At 41.4% G+C, this 17,784-nt stretch overlaps 1 protein-coding gene across 4 annotated transcripts in view; it reads left to right on the top strand.

The window, feature by feature from the left end:
- Positions 1 to 17,784, top strand: part of CDKL4 (cyclin dependent kinase like 4) — a 53,653-nt gene that overhangs the window by 26,856 nt on the left and 9,013 nt on the right. For 3 of the 4 annotated variants that reach the window (XM_006071206.4, XM_025260907.2, XM_025260908.3), the window contains exons 4-8: positions 5,607 to 5,679; positions 12,140 to 12,230; positions 13,327 to 13,524; positions 15,173 to 15,255; positions 17,697 to 17,753. In XM_006071206.4, the coding sequence (XP_006071268.1) occupies positions 5,607 to 5,679; positions 12,140 to 12,230; positions 13,327 to 13,524; positions 15,173 to 15,255; positions 17,697 to 17,753 (502 nt within the window). The remainder of the gene's footprint in view (positions 1 to 5,606; positions 5,680 to 12,139; positions 12,231 to 13,326; positions 13,525 to 15,172; positions 15,256 to 17,696; positions 17,754 to 17,784) is intronic. The other variant, XM_025260909.3, reaches the window with a different exon arrangement.

The raw sequence follows: 17,784 nt of genomic DNA, 5'->3' as shown, positions 1-17,784 counted from the left end.
GGAGAATCCCATGGACAGAGGAGCTTGGTGGGCTATGGTTCATAGGGTTGCAAAGAGTTGGACACTACTGAAGTGACTTAGTGTATATGCACATCATAATAGCCAAGACCCAGGGCCTCGTGAAGGAGGCAGCTATCCTTGGGGAATAGCCTTGCATTGACATCATGTGTGTGTACTTAATTCTTCCTCTTAGCCTATCCCCGGAGAAGGCAGTGGCACCCCACTACAGTACTCTTGCCTGGAAAATCCCATGGATGGAGGAGCCTGGTAGGCTGCAGTCCATGGGATCGCGAAGAGTCGGACACCACTGAGCGACTTCACTTTCACTTTTCACTTTCATGCATTGGAGAAGGAAATGGCAACCCACTCCAGTGTTCTTGCCTGGAGAATCCCAGGGACGGGGAAGCCTGGTGGGCTGCCATCTATGGGGTCGCACACAGTAGGACACGACTGAAGCAACTTAGCAGTAGCAGCAGCAGCCTATCCTCGCATGGTCTGTGACCAAATATTTACCAGGATAGTTGTGTACTGGGAAAAGAGAGCTACCCAATCTCTCAGGAATCTCTGAATCATGCTCTGAAGTAAAGCCAATCACCAGTAACTTTGAAAGTCACTGTGGTTCAGCAGTTTTGTGGGGATGGGAAGCTTATTGAGAGTACCCAGTGAAATTTAACCTAAATCTGTCCCGTGGTAGTCCTGTCAGGTCCATGAATCCATCCTTGGGGCTGTTTACCCATTTCCTAACTGGATAGTGGAAATAGATACACTGCTGCTGCTGCTGCTAAGTCACTTCAGTAGTGTCTGACTCTGTGCGACCCCATAGACGGCAGCCCACCAGGCTCCCCCGTCCCTGGGATTCTCCAGGCAAGAACACTGGAGTGGGTTTCCATTTCCTTCTCCAATGCATGAAAGTGAAAAGTGAAAGTGAAGTCGCTCAGTTGTGCCTGACTCTTAGCGACCCCATGGACTGCAGCCCACCAGGCTCCTCCATCCATGGGATTTTCCAGGCAAGAGTACTGGAGTGGGGTGCCATTGCCTTCTCCAATAGATACACTAGAAAATGGAAGAAGAACCAGCAGGTTCTGAGCCAAGGAATGAAGGCAGTTGTGGTAGGAGGAGCCTAGTAGAAGTGTCTGGCACCAAATAGAAAACTGAAAGCAATACTGCAGATTTAGGGACAAACACAGGCTTCCCTGATAGCTCAGTTGGTAAAGAATCTGCCTGCAGTGCAGGAGACCCCAGTTCGATTCCTTGGTTGGGAAGATCTGCTGGAGAAGGGATAGGCTACCCACTCCAGTATTCTTGGGCTTCCCTTGTAGCTCAGCTGGCAAAGAATCTGCCTGTAATGCTGGAGACCTGGGTTCAATCCCTGGGTTGGGAAGATCCCTGGAGAAGGGAAAGGCTACCCACTCCAGTATTCTGGCCTGGAGAATTCCATGGAAGAGTAGGACATGACTTTCACTTTTCATAGATTACTGCTACCATTAATACTTTGGGGAGATATAGCTGGGAAGTAGATGAGCATGTTGCATATGATAAATCCTCTCCAACACTCCTGTCTCCCCAAAACTTTGGATTTCTTCCTCTTCATTTTACTAATGAACTTCCAGCATTGCAATTTCATTTGGCACAGGCACCCATCTAGCCCAGATTCTGATCAACCAATTCAGCAATCAACTTCTCTCACCCCTAGCTGCTCCAAGCAGTTCATTGAACCAGGCTCCATAGTAAGTGTGCCCATAACTGTTTATAATCAGCCCAGTGTAACATCGTGTTTCCTCCTTTCTGGTCCGACACTTACGAAATCCATTTCCATGTACATTCTCCAGTATAGATTAGCAACTTTTTATAGTTCTCTTTGCTGTGCAAATCTTCTTTTCTTCTCTTTGACTTTGTAATAGGCCCTTTGGAACATGCTGAGATCTGACTTGAGTCAAAGTTTGGAGACATTGACGGGTGGCAGGGAAAGGAGCCTTGAGGAGAATTGACAGCACCCATGTTATACAGTTGCCTCAAGTGAGATCATGAGGGGGCCCTCCACAAGGCAAGACCAGTCTCCATACAAGTTTGGGGGCTACTTCATGTAAGAAGAGACATTAGGGACTTCCCTAGAGGTCCAGTGGTTTAGACTCCACACTTCCACTGCAAGAGGTTTGATCCCTAGTCAGAGAACTAAGAGCCCACATGCCATGAGGTGTGGCCAAAAAGTAAATAAATAAAAAAGAAGGGATATTTGGCAGGAGGTTGGGATGCTCTTAGTTCCGTGAATACTCCCAAGTGTCGCATTTCATTTCTCAAAGTGTATGTCTCAGTTAATTAACTGAGAAATTAATTAACTTCACATAAATTCAGTCTGTTTTGTCATTTAGCACCCAGCAGGACTATTCTCAGTGTCCGATTTTTCAGTCACTTCTGGGATAATCCCAGTGGTCAGTGGAGCGAGTCTTAAAAACACAAGAAATAAGGGCAAACATTGAAACTTCCGGTTTCCTAACTGTGCCTCGAACTAAAACATCAAAGCCTTACCTAAAGCTATCCTTTTGTTTTCTTCAATTTTTCACGCAAAGTGAGAAGCGACCAGCCCAACCCCACTTTTATTACTTTCCTATGTGTTCCCGTTTTGTTTGATCACTTTCAGTCCAGCAAAACCCTGCCCTGAATAGGCACTTTATTACAGATGACTACACGTGGTTATGTACTTAATTGGTTCATCACTGGGTATCCATTCACCAGTGTTACAGCCACTGATGGTAATTAGATCCCCTGGACTTCAGACCCAACCAGTCAGATAGCCTGCCTTCCCAAGGCCTCGACTTTGCTTCCCATCCCCAATTCTGGTGTCCTATTCTGCACTGATCAGGATTCAACAACAGAGTTCACTCTAGCTAGTTTAAGCAAAAAGGGATTTATTACAGGGTGTGAGTTTATATAGTCTCTGAGAGTGCCAGCGAAGGAAGCTTAGTTGAGGACCTGTTGGGTACCAGTTACAGTTCGAGGCCCTGGAGCTACAGTAACGGACAAGGTAAAGAAAGCCCTTGCAGAGTTACAAGGCTTTGGAGGAGAAGAAAACACACTGAGAAGCTAGAGAATTCCTGGTGAGGGGCGTAGGATGAAGAGTAAACACAGAGCTTTGGCGGTCTGTTGAGGGAAGAGCAGACACTTAACAGGCCAGAGCGGAAGTCAGTGAGAATGTGGCAGGAGATAAAGGTAGGCGAGAGGGGTGAACAGAAGCGAAATCATTAAGAGGCCAGCAGGCCACAATAAAGCTTGGATTTTATTCTAGAATAACAAGGGTTTACGGAGAAGGGCTTGATTCATCTTGGGCACTGATAATGAAATTGTTTTCCCCATCAAGTTATATATAAAACTAAAAGATAATGAGCTCTGATGTCAGCGCCAGGATTCCCCTGAGTGGCTGAAAGAGCAGCCTTTGGGCAACCCAGTCTGAATTCCCTGACCCTGCCACCCTCCCTAACACCTTTGGTTTTGAAGCAGGATACCATGTTCTTTGTTGTTTTTTTAAAACAGTTAATTAGTTTTGTTGTTGTTGTTCAGTCCTTTGTGACCCCAGGGGCTGCAGCACAGCAGGTGCCATCCTTTGTCCTTCACCGTCTCCCAAAGTTTGCTGACGTTCATGCCCATTGAGTCGATGATGCCATCCAACCATCTCATCCTCTGTTGCCCCCGTCTCCTCCTGCCCTCAGTCTTCCCCAGCATCAGGGTTAGTTACTGGCCGTGCCTCGCTGCATGTGGGATCTTAGTTCCTTGACCAGGGATGGAACCCATGCCCTTTGCAGTGGAAGCATGCTGGACCACAGAGAAGTCCCAGGATGTCTAGTTTTTGCTTTCAGACCTTCAAGATTATCAATTCTTCCATTATATGTTTGTCATTCACCCACAGTATACGAAGCATTGAGTATCAGTTGGTTTCTATGGAAGGTTTTATTTCACAAAATGCTTTGAAAAACTGCTGAGTGTGGCTGAATAATGTTACAGCACCCTGTGTTTCTGGAATGAGCTCTGTGTGAATCTGTATTCTCTTTGATAACTATCTTTTAAGATCTGTGGTATTTGTTTGTAGTTGTTATTTTGTATAAATGTTGTTTTGCCTAAAATGGAATCTGCCTTCCTGGAATCTGTGCTAAGGATTCTGTTTTGAACCAAAGCCATGACTCTTCTGTGAAATGCCCTGAAACAGTGCATCAACAGAAAAGTTAGAGGGAATGTAATTGCTGCAATTTATAGAAATGGTTACACAAAATAGATTAAGTACTCTCGAGTACACGTTGCCCAGATCCCCAAGTGGAAAATACTCCCTAGTATTTTCCACACAGGAAATCTGCAGAGGCAAGAAGCTCCCAGACTCCACTCTCCTGGGCTCTTGGTCCTCCCTGGCCCCCTGGTTGTGTGCCTGCCTGCTTACCAGGTGTAAGTGCTGCTGCTGTTCAGTCACGAGGTGTGTTTGACTCTTTGCGACCCCATTGGCTGCAGCATGCCAGCCTTCCCCGTCCTTCACCATCTCCTGGAGTTTGCTCAGATTCATGTCCATTGAGTCAGTGATGCCATCCAACCATCTCATCCCCTATCATCCCCTTCTCCTCTTGCCCTCCATCTTTCCCAGCATCAGGGTCTTTTCCAATGAGTCGGCTCTTCGAATCAGGTGGCCAAAGTATTGGAGCTGCATCTTACCAGGTGTAAGTAAGTTATAAAAACAACTCTTGCATATGCTTGAGTGTTTACCACCGACATGAGTTCGATGAATTGAAGGTCACTCTTCACGGATGCCTTTTTTCCTGCAAAACCAGGTCTCAGTTCTACCTGAAGTTCATACCTGCAGGATCGAAATATATCATGTGCCTCCCAGAAATCCCAGAAATCCCACTTCTAGAACTTACCTTAAAAAGATTATTGCACAACTGCCATGGATAGATGATAGGATATTCACTGAAGCATTGTTTCTAGAAATGAAACTTGGATCAAACCTAATTGCTTGTCAATGAGGACTTACTAAATTATGATACATCTATATAATGAGATCTTTGGTCACTGAAATAGATGTATATATATTCTGTATATATGTATCTGTACCTCAATGCATACAATGTTTCTGAAAGAGGAGGGGAATTTGCCAAGGATGAAATGATTGGCTAGGCAGATATGAGAGAGTTCTTCATGGATATTCTTTTAACTTTAAAAATATCGAACCTTATGAATACATTTGTTTAATATTAAAGTTAAAAAGTAAATGCAGAGAGAGGAAGAGAACCAGGGATTCCCAAAGGGACAATCACTGTAAGTTACAGCAATTATTTTGGGCTAGCAAGATTTGAATGAACATGTTTTATTTCTTTACTTTTCTATGTTGTTTGAATTTTCATGATAAGCATTAAAAATTTCAAGTTAAAAAGGAAAGTTACATAGCTATAATGAAGAAAGTAGCAAATCAATTTTCATTAAAACATTTTTTTAAAAGAACATTTCCAGGATTCCCTTTGTACTGCATCCACTGGCTGTGACAAGCCCCGCCCATTCCATTTCTATTCCCAGTTCTGCTCCTGAAAACACATCTTAGGAGTTTTCATTTCCTTTTTTATTTTTTTCCCCAGAGTTGCTGATGGAGTGATCAAAAGTGTGTTATGGCAAACACTTCAAGCTCTCAACTTTTGTCATGAACACAACGTAAGTAACATTTCCTAATGCATTCGCTAATTTCTTCATGACTCTTCTCTCCTAAATGGCTCAGGGGTCTATTTGAAGAGCTAATGATGGAAGGAGAATAAGAACCAGAAGAGCAAAACAAAAGGAAGTTACAGAATACAAGGAAAAGTAATGCATTATTCATGGCTTTTTCCAACTTCTATAAGAATCAAATTATTCATTCCTTACGAATTAAAAGTTTGTATGAACTTAAAAGTTTCCTTTTGCCCCAGTACTAATGATTATTTTTAAATAATCAGTACTATGATTATTTTTAAATTGGGTTAAAAGAAGTTTTCAGAATATCAGTAGTGTAACCCTCCGTGGCACTTGATTTTCTTTTGTTTTTAACGTCTCTTAAGTCTTTTATACTGTAAAGGTCTCCTTTCCTCTGTCTGTTTTTTCTTTTTTCCATCATTAATTTTTCAGAGCCATGGGTGTCAAACTTGAGCATGCATCAGAATCACCTGGAGTTCTTGTGAAGACACACTTTGCTGGGCCCACCTCCAGAATTTCTGATTCCGTAGGTCTGGGATAAAACCTGAGCATTTGCAGTTCTAACAGTTTACCAATTGATGCTGAAGCTTCCCGTCCTAGAACCATGCTTTGACTTCTCCTGTGTTATAGAAATCCTTTTGGCTGGTTGCTTCCTGTGTGTTATTTAACTTGTTCTTTTGCCTGTATTTACTGTAAATTGGTGTTTATATCCAGAGGCTTGTCACACTCAGGTTCAGTCTTTTTAGACAGGAAGGCTTCACATACAGTACTGTACACTTCTTACTGTGTCAGCAACCTGAGGCATATATAACGTCTGGCCGTCTTTCCCACTTTGGATTGTCTTAAAATAGATTAGTAGGTTCAAGAGATGTTCACTCAATCCCCTTCTTTAGCACTTTCGCTGTCAATCTGTTTTTTAGTTTTAGCATTTAGAGATCATTATTACCTCGCTCCAGTATTTCATTAAAGTTAAAAGGTGACAATTTTCTAATTCTAATATTCCTTCTGCATTTATTAATTGGAATTCTATGGAGAAGAATTTACCATGGACTCTGGTTACTGTAAAGTACAGTAAGATAAATATGTGATTATTCCTTTTAGATGTCAGTACTCACAGTGATGAACTGGTGTCTCCAAGAGTGTCTCCCAGCAACCTCGAGGAGTGAAGGGTTCAGGGGGGTGTAGGGCATCATCATGATTTTATGTATGTGATGTGCTCCAGTCCTTTGCAATCATTGTTCTCTCTGATGTTCAGGTTGTCCCATCTTAGGCCAGCGGGGGCTTCTTTAAGTAGACTCTTGGGTGCTTTTGCTATAATGATAGTTTTTTAAAAAAAATAACCTTTTGAGTTGGTGCCTACATAGAGGCAGTGTTGAGGCAAGGATACAGACTACCATATGGTCAGTTTTGATGCCAAGAGCAGAATATCTATCCTGGTAATCTAGGATTGCTGAAAAAGAGTACACAATCATGCAACTAATTTTCAGTACTTAAGGAAAGCTTCCCTTGGTGTTAAGAAGAAAGTCAGCGAAGGGCTTCTCTGGTGGCTAAGTGGTTAAAGAATCTACCTGCCAGTGCAGAAGACATGGGTTCAATCCCTGATCTGGGAAGATCCCACATGCCAAGGAGCAGCTAAGCCCATGTGCCAGAACTATTGAGCCTGTGCTCTAGAGCCAGGAGCCGCAGGTACTGAGCCCACAAGCCCTGGAGCCTGTGCTCCCCAACAAGGGGAACCACCACAACGAGAAGCCCACACACGGCAGCTAGAGAGCAGGCCCCGCTCACCAACTAGAGCAAAGCCCAGGAACAAAGACCCAGTACAGCCAAAACTAAATAAAACCGTTTAAAAAAAGAAAGTGAGGTTTTTGTTGTTGTTAGAGTAAGTCAGAAGCTTTGACTTTTTATTGATAAAGTATATAGAATATAGAGACATATTGCTCATATTTTTCATGATGCAAATAATTGCTAAAGATGATGCAGAATTGAATCCACATCTTTGTTGCTTTCCACCATGCTCTGAGAGGTATTCAAATTCACCTAAGTTTGCTGCTGGAGTTTTGTGGGTAATTAAAATGATTTTTTTAAAATTCTATTTACCATAACTATTTGTGTATTCAGTCCAGTTCAGTCGCTCAGTCGTGTCCGACTCTTTGCGACTCCATGAATTGCAGCACACCAGGCCTCCCCGTCCATCACCAACTCCCGGAGTTCACTCAGACTCACGTCCATCGAGTCAGTGATGCCATCCAGCCATCTCATCCTCTGTCGTCCCCTTCTCCTCCTGCCCCCAATCCCTCCCAGCATCAGAGTCTTTTCCAATAAGTCAACTCTTCGCATGAGGTGGCCAAAATACTGGAGTTTCAGCTTTAGCATCATTCCATCCAAAGAACACCCAGGGCTGATCTCCTTAAGAATGGACTGGTTGGATCTCCTTGCAGTCCAAGGGACACTCAAGAGTCTTCTCCAACACCACAGTTCAAAAGCATCAATTCTTCGGCGCTCAGCTTTCTTCACAGTCCAACTCTCACATCCATACATGACCACTGGAAAAACCATAGCCTTGACTAGATGGACCTTTGTTGGCAAAGTAATGTCTCTGCTTTTCAATATGCTATCTAGGTTGGTCATAACTTTTCTTCCAAGGAGTAAGCATCTTTTAATTTCATGGCTCCAGTCACCATCTGCAGTGATTTTGGAGCCCCAAAAAAATAAAGTCTGACACTGTTTTCACTGTTTCCCCATCTATTTCCCATGAAGTGATGGGACCAGATGCCATGATCTTTGCTCTATATAATCACATTATAAGCTTGAATGCAGTCTCTGTGGATGATTTATCTTTGTATGTATCTCTTTAATGCCTGGTCTGGATCTTTTCATATAGGGTGTTCAGGAAACATTTATGGAGTAACTGGATGAATGTATGAATGAATGAGTCCATCAATCAACTTACCTACCTGATTATGACTTACTGTTTAGAGTGAACCCAAATGTGATTGTAGCTCTGTGAACTGCCACCATTCCTCTGCTTGGAACAACATGTTCTATACATTAAACCTTAAAATATTGAAAACCTCCCACTTATAACCCGTGACCTTTATTAAAAATGGATAATTTTGCAGACAAACTTTCTTTCTCTGACAAGAAAATTACTTCTGAACTCTGGTTACCCCATTTTTCTTACACTATGGTAAACCTTTGTGTATCTTTTTAAAATAAACCTATTAGTTGAAACATATGCAAAGGAAAACAGTCTAAATCATATATAAGCTGTTACAATACTACATCTAAAACCTTTATACCCTCCTTATTTTAAAGGAACCCTCATGAGACTCTCAAATAGGAAAGGCAATCCCACCCATGTTGTTGCTGAAGATTCACAGTGGTGACCATGACTATCTTTTATCTCCAGAGCAGTTATCCCAGCCAAGGTCAAGGTAGTAAGGGATTAAGGCCTTGTTACTCAGAGTGTGGTTGGTGAAGGTCTCCTGAGAGCTCATTAGAAATTCAGACTCTCAGGCTCATTCCAGATCTACTGAGTCAGAATCTGCATATTTAACAAGATCTCCAAGAGATTCGTGTACACATTAAATTTTGAGAAGCACTGGACTTAAGAAAATACCTACTCATTTTGTTCTTTTTCTACCCTATGATATGGCTAGAGTGAGGTAACTGAAGTGACCCTTTAACGTCATTATTAACTCATGAATTTTTATATATTTGATGTATCAATTAGAAAAAAATAACTTCATGTCTGGGAATTTCCTGGCAGTCCAGTGTTTAGAGCTCAGTGTTTTCACTGCCGTGGTTCCCGGTTGAATCCCTGGTTGGTGAACTAGGATCCTATACGCCATGCAGTGTGGCAAAAAAAAAAAAAAAAAAAAAAAAAAAAAAACTCCATATCAAAATGGCAAAATTACAGTGACTTACAAAATGTGAGTGTGTCTGGCTATAACATCCATTATTGTCTTGTTGATATCAGTGTCCTAGTTGTCAAGGAGGCTTCTCTCCTCTCTGATTATGAGTGTCCGTCCATAAGGCTCAAAGAACAACCTTCTCAGATGTCCATTCAGGCTTATATAAAGAGGCAGCTTCTGGCAGGGAAGTTTCTGGAGATGGTTCTTAGAATTAAGGATTGGGTTTAAAATACCATGGATACCTCTTCCTACTGGCTTGTGAGTCTGTAAAAATGAGATTGTACATCAGCCACCATAATCCAGTTTAAGCAATGTTTGCTAAAAGCTGTGTATGAAACTCAAGTTTATTAAAATGTTTTGATTCCCCTGACTTACAACTTTCTTGTTCTTTGGTGGAAAATAAGTTGATTGCAAGAGGCATTACAGAGTTTACACTTGAGTGCAGCTTTGCATTGGAGAAAGTGAATGCTGTATGTCAAAGCATCTTCTGTTCTCCATGCTCTGGTTCTTACTCTTCCTGTGATTTTTACTCTCTTGTTCCTTCTTCAGTACTCCATCTATTCTTCTTTATTTGAAGCTTCTCTTACCTTGTACCTACACTAAATGATTTTTTCTGTTTCTTTGGGACTTGTCCGTACTTCATTTGCCTTTGTATATTTTGGTTGGAAAACACGTGGCTATAAATTTCACAGGGATTTGCATGTTTCAGTAGGCCACTAGACAGGTAGCAGTATAAGTCCATTTACCTGGTAGTACCACACATAATCCAGAAACTTAGAATTTGCTGGACTCATCTGAAGGACATAACCTGTTCTTATTAAATCAGTAGCTATTATAGGTGAATATGACTCAGTGTTAATCCAGTTTTCATAAATGTGTTGCCTAAAAGGTAGGATGAAAACTATGTTGGTTATGTCAGAACAGTGCAGCTTTAAAAATTACCATCTAAGGCCTTCGGACTTTTAAGAGGCCTTAAAAGGTTTCTTCTAGCTGATGGCCATACAAATGATGAAACAGTTGACAGTAATTGAGACTAAATACAAACAAGCTTGTAGTATGAGTGCTGGATTTTTTTTTTCCATGACCCAGAATGAATTTAGCATTCAACATTTTCTCTTCTTAGATAGCTATCATAAAAGCAAAAAAAAATAAAAATTTCAAAATCATCAGTTTGAAAGGAATACTTAAAGGGACTGACATCACAACAGAGAAGTCAGGCAGAGGGAGCTGATTGTTGTGGTACTAAATCAGGAGTCCAGCGGTTGCCACCTGCCAGCACAGGATCATTGCAAGGATGCACTAATTCCTGTGGAAGTGCTCTGAGAAGTCCAGAGCTCCGTGTGAGGGCTGAGTTGTAGAAGAAGAGCAAGATTGTTTTAAACCTATTTGCTTGTTTAGAGGGAGAATAACCTGGAAAGCTAAAGTCTGAAGACGAGGGCCTGAGCTGTTTTCTCCTGGGGCATCCACAACACAGAATAGTCATTTCTGGAATAACAGTGGGTGGGTTCACTCAGCCCACCGTCATGCACAGGCCCTCTCACATCCAGAAAGGAGCATTTGCTTCACTGAGGGTCCTGGGATGATGCAGCAAGTTGCAAGTTCTCCACCGGAGAGGACTCTCAGGGGAGAATGCCTCCCAGTGGTGACCTGGTCTCCCAGGAGCGACTCCATCATGAGGTCATATGGCAAGAAAGTTGTTCATGGTTCCAGATTAGCTCACTGTTGAGGATACTCGTCTCCTGAGGTATTTTACAAATAGATTTACAAATGAATCTTTGGTATCTCTTGTTAATAGGTGGCCATAGGTTCCAGCTGGCCTAGGACAGCTATGGTCTGTAAACTCAGCTCCCTTTCACACATCCTGACCAGATGATAAATAAGATGGTCCCTCTGATGCATTTTCTTTTTGTTGTCATTTGAATGTTTTTCCAGTTTCTCAAATCTGTAATATTTATGCAACCTGAATTGTGATTCTTGGGTGGCAGCTGTTCTTATTAGAGGCACTCTGGGTGTACTCTCATTCAGGGGTTTTGGTTTTTTTTAATTAAAGTATAGTTGATTTACAATGTTGTGTTAATTACTGCTGTACAGCAAAGGGATTCAGTTATACATATACATATATATATATTTTTTAATATTCTTTCCCATTATGGTTTATCGTAGGATAGTGAATATAGTTCTCTATGCTATGCACTAGGACTTTGTTTCATTCAGGGTTCTACCTCTTACTATTCAAATAGGGCTCAGTAAAAAGTGGAAGAAATAATTATATGATATTCCCTTCTCAAAAAATTTTTTTTCAGTTTTCCCATCCAATAATTATTTTAATTTTTTCCCCTAGTATAGCAACTTTTTTGTTATGACAAGATTTACAAATGAAAAATTGCCAATTTAAGGTTTTAGAAAAAAAGAAGGAAAGCCATATTTGTGTTTATCTCACAGGCTGTGTTTATCATTGAAACTAATAGTTAATGTTTATTATGCTTTGTTGTTTTGGTGACTCAGGGAAATAATTAAATATTTTCTTACAGTGTATTCACAGAGATGTAAAACCTGAAAATATTCTAATAACTAAGCAAGGAATAATCAAGATCTGTGACTTTGGGTTTGCACGAATTCTGAGTAAGTAGCAAGTTTTTTACTAAGTTATGCAATACAGATAATTATGAAATGATATAGTTTAAATTCTTTAGATATTGAATTATGCTAATTGTTATAGTGTTATTATTCAGAAAGGGAAATTTCACTTTAATTTTTTAGTCAGTACATTAGTTCATACTTCAGCTCCATCCAATCAACTATAGTTGATTGGATGCCACATTTATGTGCTGTGCCCGTAGGAAAGGAAGAGAACTAAAAGATGCATTTCTGGTCTTCATGCACTTATAATCCGAAGTAAAAGAAACAAAAGACTAACACAAGATGATTGGCAATAAAGTGCTAAAGTGAAGAGGCAGATGGTTCCCCAGAGGGAGATACTAACGTGATCTAGAGTGGTTGGGAAAATCTTCATGGAGCTGATGAGACTGGGAGAGTGAACTGTAAATTACAGAGAGGATTCAGAGACAGTGATGAGAAGCAAAGAAGTCATCCCAGAGAGAGAGGAACCAAAGGAAAGGGGGGACAGGTAACGATCTCCCCCTGAATCTAAAACTCTGCAGCAGGTGGAAACATGTGTTAACAACAGACACATTGCAAGGTGGGTGTGAGCACAGTCAGTTTGTTGACAGGACCTGACAGTGCTTTGGGAAGCTGGTTTATTCTCGAAGCCGCACTACAGAAATTCTCCCCATGCCCTCACCCTGGGCCCCTCTCTTTGGGATTACACAGATGTTAATAAATAGCTAAGGTATCTTTGCTAGTTGAATTTTTTAAAAATTTATAGTATTATGTTAATATACTATAGTATAGATTTATAGTATTATGTTAATTTCAGGTGTGCAGTATAGTGATTCAGCGTTTTTGCAGATTATACTCCATTATATTGATAGCTTATTACAAGGTAACGGTTATAATCTCCTGAACTACACAGTGTATCCTTGTTGCTTGTCTATTTTATATTAATAGTATGGAAGGGGAATTTACTCTCTGAGTACACAGTGTAACAGTTCCCTGGGTTAGTGCGTCACTGCGTGAACTGTTAGGAGAAGCGTGGCTTCTGAGAATTATTGACGCTGATCTCTTCAGAGAGCCTGACCTGCTCTTGATGCATTTGCAGTTCCAGGAGATGCCTACACTGACTATGTCGCTACAAGATGGTACCGAGCTCCCGAACTTCTTGTGGGGGATACCCAGTATGGTTCTTCAGTCGACATATGGGCTACTGGTTGCGTTTTTGCAGAGCTGCTGACAGGCCAGCCACTCTGGCCTGGAAAATCAGATGTGGACCAACTTTATCTGATAATCAGAACATTGGGTATAAGTTACATTTTATGGCTTACAGAGTTGCTAACTGGTAGTAGTAGTAGTATGTCATTATAATGAACAAGAGCTTTCTGTTGTCTCCAAAGTGCCGCTGAGGGCGGCTGTTCTGGATTGTAGCCAACGCCCAACCCTTTTCTCAGTGTGTGGAGCCCTAACTCCTCTCAGTGAGGAGTTTTCAGATGCCATTCCAAGTCAAGTCAATTAGCTGTGCAATAAACTATACATTTACTTTCCTTATCAGGCTAAGATGGGGCTAAGGGTGTGAGTCAGCTGCATAGAGCTTACTCTGAAGACACTTAATCAAATGCAGTTTCTGCTTTTTTCCCCCTTTCCTCTAGCACAGGGATCAGCAAACTTTTTCTATACAGGGCCAAATGGTAAATATTTTAGGTCTTGCAGGCTATACAGCCTCTATTGCAGCTTTCAACTCCACTCCTCTATGCGTAAGATTGACAAATTGCTCTCACACACACCATCTCTTTCAGTCTTAATAAAAATCCATTAAGAACATTATAACATTTTTCATTGTGCCTGTTTTCACAAATGAGGAAACTGAGGCTCTTGGAGCTTGCATGAATGACCTGAAGTCGTACAACCAGTTATTAACAATTGAAGAATGAGAATGGACTCCAGTGCTCTCTCTCATGAGCTTTCATCCCATGTCACTGTCCTCAGCGCTTGCACTTTCCACCTGGTTGGAAGAGAACATAACCCAAAAGATCAGCTGCAAGCTCACACCTCAGCCTGGGTGTGAACAAAGTGGCAAGCCACGCACAAGATGGGTACTTAGTAATCGCTTCCCATAGGCTCTCCTGGCAGCATGGCTGCCAGGCAAGGGAACTACTGCTGTCTGATTCCCTGTGTGGTTCCCACACCTTCTTCTGGAGAATTCCAAGCCCTGGAAGATGTGGAGTAGTGTTTCACTATAGGCCACCCCTTAAGCTTATGCTGTTTAACTGATTTCCTCTAAGGACTGTAGAAATTTACATTAGGCAGATATTAGATCTGAGTTTGAATCTCAGGTCTGTCACATGACTGTGTGACTTGAGACAGGTTATCAAGCCTCTGAGCCTCATTCTCTCACTGGGACAGTAGAGATGAAAAAATGCAACCATCATGAGATAGTTATAAGATTAAATGAGATCATATGTGTAAAGCTCTCCACACCACTTGCTTACCTCCTCCTCTGATGGCAGCTGAATGACAGACTGGGGCTTTCCAGGTGGCTCAGTGGGTAAGGAATCCACCTGCAGTGCAGGAGATGTAGGTTCGATCCCTGGGTCAGCAAGATCCCCTGGAGAAGGGCGTGGCAACCCACTCCAGTATTCTTGCCTGGAGAATCACATGGACAGAGGAGCCTAGTGGGCTACAGTCCATAGGGTCACAAAGAGTTAGGCACGACTAACGTAACTGAGCAGGCACGCACAAATAACAGTGCAAGCCACGTGTGGCAAAGAGAGTTGGCAGCACCGATCTTACCTGAGAAGGCATAGTTTTTGCAGGGACCAGTTTCTCCCAAATCTAGAGGAAATGATCAGGCTCAGTCTTTCTTTTACATCTGGACCTCGGAAATTAACTGTTGAAGCACGATGCTGTTTTAACTAAAATTAATCGTGAGTTATGTGGTTTGTATTTTACAGGAAAGCTAATCCCAAGACATCAATCTATCTTTAAAAGTAACCAGTTTTTCCATGGCATCAGTATTCCTGAACCAGAAGAGATGGTAAATTGCTCGATTTTGGTGTTTCGCTCTTTGTGCTGCTACTTTCTTTAAAGGGGTGGTTGTTTCTCTTTTAATATTTGTGCTTTGAACTCCTGTTCTCCTTATGACATCACTGACACAGGCTGAATAAACCATGTAAAAACTGCATAAAATGAACCAGGAGAAGGCTTTAAAAGTTTTCTTGCCCTATCCAAAGATTAATTTAATTTTAAATGTGAAGTGAAAGCATCTTTCTTTCCTTCATAAATATGGTGAGCCTTTTAATCAAAACACTCAAGTACCTTTCCCTGAAATAATTATAAAATAATTATTTTCTCACAAAAAGTACTTACTGTAGTTATATTTATTTTGAAAAACAAATGCATTCTCTATTTTTTTCAGCTTCTGAAACCTCAAATCAATACAAACCATCTTTTTACAACATGTCTTTTCACATGGAAGGTCATTCCACAAAATGATCTTTACTGTATTGAAATCAAAACTGCAAACCCCAGTGATCACCTCTACAGCTTCGCTGTGGTCTTTGCCTTTCTTTGGGAATCTGTCAATGACTACCCAACCTTCTTATTCTCTGTAGTCATTGATTTCTTATCTGTGTTACCTGAGTTTGGGCTATGAACTTTAAAACTCCACATGGTCTGTTGTTGTTGCTAAGTTTCACGTCCGACTCTTTGCAATCCCATGGACTGCAGGATGTCGGGCTTCCCTGTCCTTCACTATCTCCCAGAGTTTGCTCAAACTCATGTCCTTTGAGTCAGTGATGCCATCCAACCATCTCATCATCTGTTGCCCCCTTTTCCTCCTGCCCTCAGTCTTTCCCAGCATCAGGGTCTTTTCCAGTGAGTCAGCTCTTTGTATCAGGTGGCCAAAGTATTGGAGCTTCATCTTCAACATTAGTTCTTCCAATGAATATTCAGGGCTGATTTCCTTTAGGATTGACTGGTTAGATCTCACTGCTATCCAAGGGACTCTCAAGAGTTTTCTCCAGCACCACAGTTTGAAAGCGTCAATTCTTTGTCACTCTGCCTTCTTCATGGTCCAGCTCTCACATCTGTACATGACTACTGGAAAAGCCATAGCATTGACTATATGGACCTTGGTTAGCCAAGTGATGTCTCTGCTTTTTAATACACTGTCTAGGTTTGTCAAAGCTTTTCTTCCAAGGAGCAAGCATCTTTTCATTTCGTGGCTGCAGTCACCATCTGCAGTGATTTTGGAGCCCAAGAAAATAAAATCTGTCACTGCTTCCACTTTCTTTCCCATCTATTGCCATGAAGTGATGAAACTGGATGCTGTGATCTTTAAAAAAATGTTGAGTTTTAACCCAGCTTTATTCTGCCTATACAATGAAAGGACCATCGGGAGGCTTGTGCCCTACTCCTGATGTGTTGAAGACAGAGTGATGTGGAGGAAGGGAGAATCTGTTAAGCCAGCTCATGATTTACAGCACCTGTGAACCATTGGGTTCAAATGGTCCTGGCTTCTCTAAACACCTGTTCATCTTCAATTTATTTCATATAATACCTTGATTTATATACTGGACTTCTATTTTATTATCTTTGTTAAGACTCTTAACACATATAATGAAAGGTTAAATGTTGAATTACAAGTATAGAGGTTGAATTAAAAATAATATTCATAAAACATGTTTAGTTTAAAGACTAAAATACAGTAGTTCCCTGGTGATGCAGTGAATAAGAATCTGCATGCCAATGCAGGAGACATGGGTTCAGTCCCTGGTCTGGGGAGATGCCACATGCCTCTGGGCAGGTAAGCCAGAGCGCCACAACTACTGAGGCGCACACTAGAGCCCATGAGCCTCAACTGCTGAGCCTGCGTGCCTAGAGCCCGTGCTCCACAATAAGAGACACCACCGCAAAGAGAAGCCCGGGCGCTGCAGCAAAGAGTAGTCTCCACTTGCTGCAACTAGAGAAAGGCCTCGCAAAGCAGCGCAGACCCAGCGCAGCCAAAAAGGAGAAGGAGAATGGTGCCATTAACTTGGAAGCTTCCCCCTCCCCATGTTCTCTTCCTCAGTCCCATTCTCTTCCTTGCTTACTATTTGAGTTTTGCATTCATCATTCCTTTGCTTTCTGTAGTGCTCTTATTCATGCAGTTCAGTGTATTTTCATTAATGTTCAAAGCACCCCTGTAAGTAGATTGGGGATCCCTATAAGTAGATATTATGGTACTGAAGGGGACATTTAGAATGAGCATTTACCAAACACCAATTGTAAGACATTGTAAAATTAAGAAAATAACTTCAGCTTTTTTAATTACACTATAGTGTAAAATCATGTAAAAATACGGTTTTAAAAAATCTTTGAAAGGAATTATATAACCTACTAAGGGGCTTTCTCCAAAGTATTCTTAATACTAATATATTTTAAATATCTGCTACTTTCTTGTTACATAACATTGAAATGCTTTACTCTGTTTTTTAGGAAACTCTCGAAGAAAAGTTCTCAGATGTTCATCCTGTGGCTTTGAATTTCATGAAGGTACCTAAGAATCAATTATAACCATATTGAC

Source organism: Bubalus bubalis, chromosome 12 (assembly GCF_019923935.1).
Source record: "Bubalus bubalis isolate 160015118507 breed Murrah chromosome 12, NDDB_SH_1, whole genome shotgun sequence".
Lineage (NCBI taxonomy): Eukaryota > Metazoa > Chordata > Mammalia > Artiodactyla > Bovidae > Bubalus > Bubalus bubalis.
Note: the sequence above shows the minus strand (reverse complement) of the source record. Positions and strands in the feature narration are given on the sequence as shown.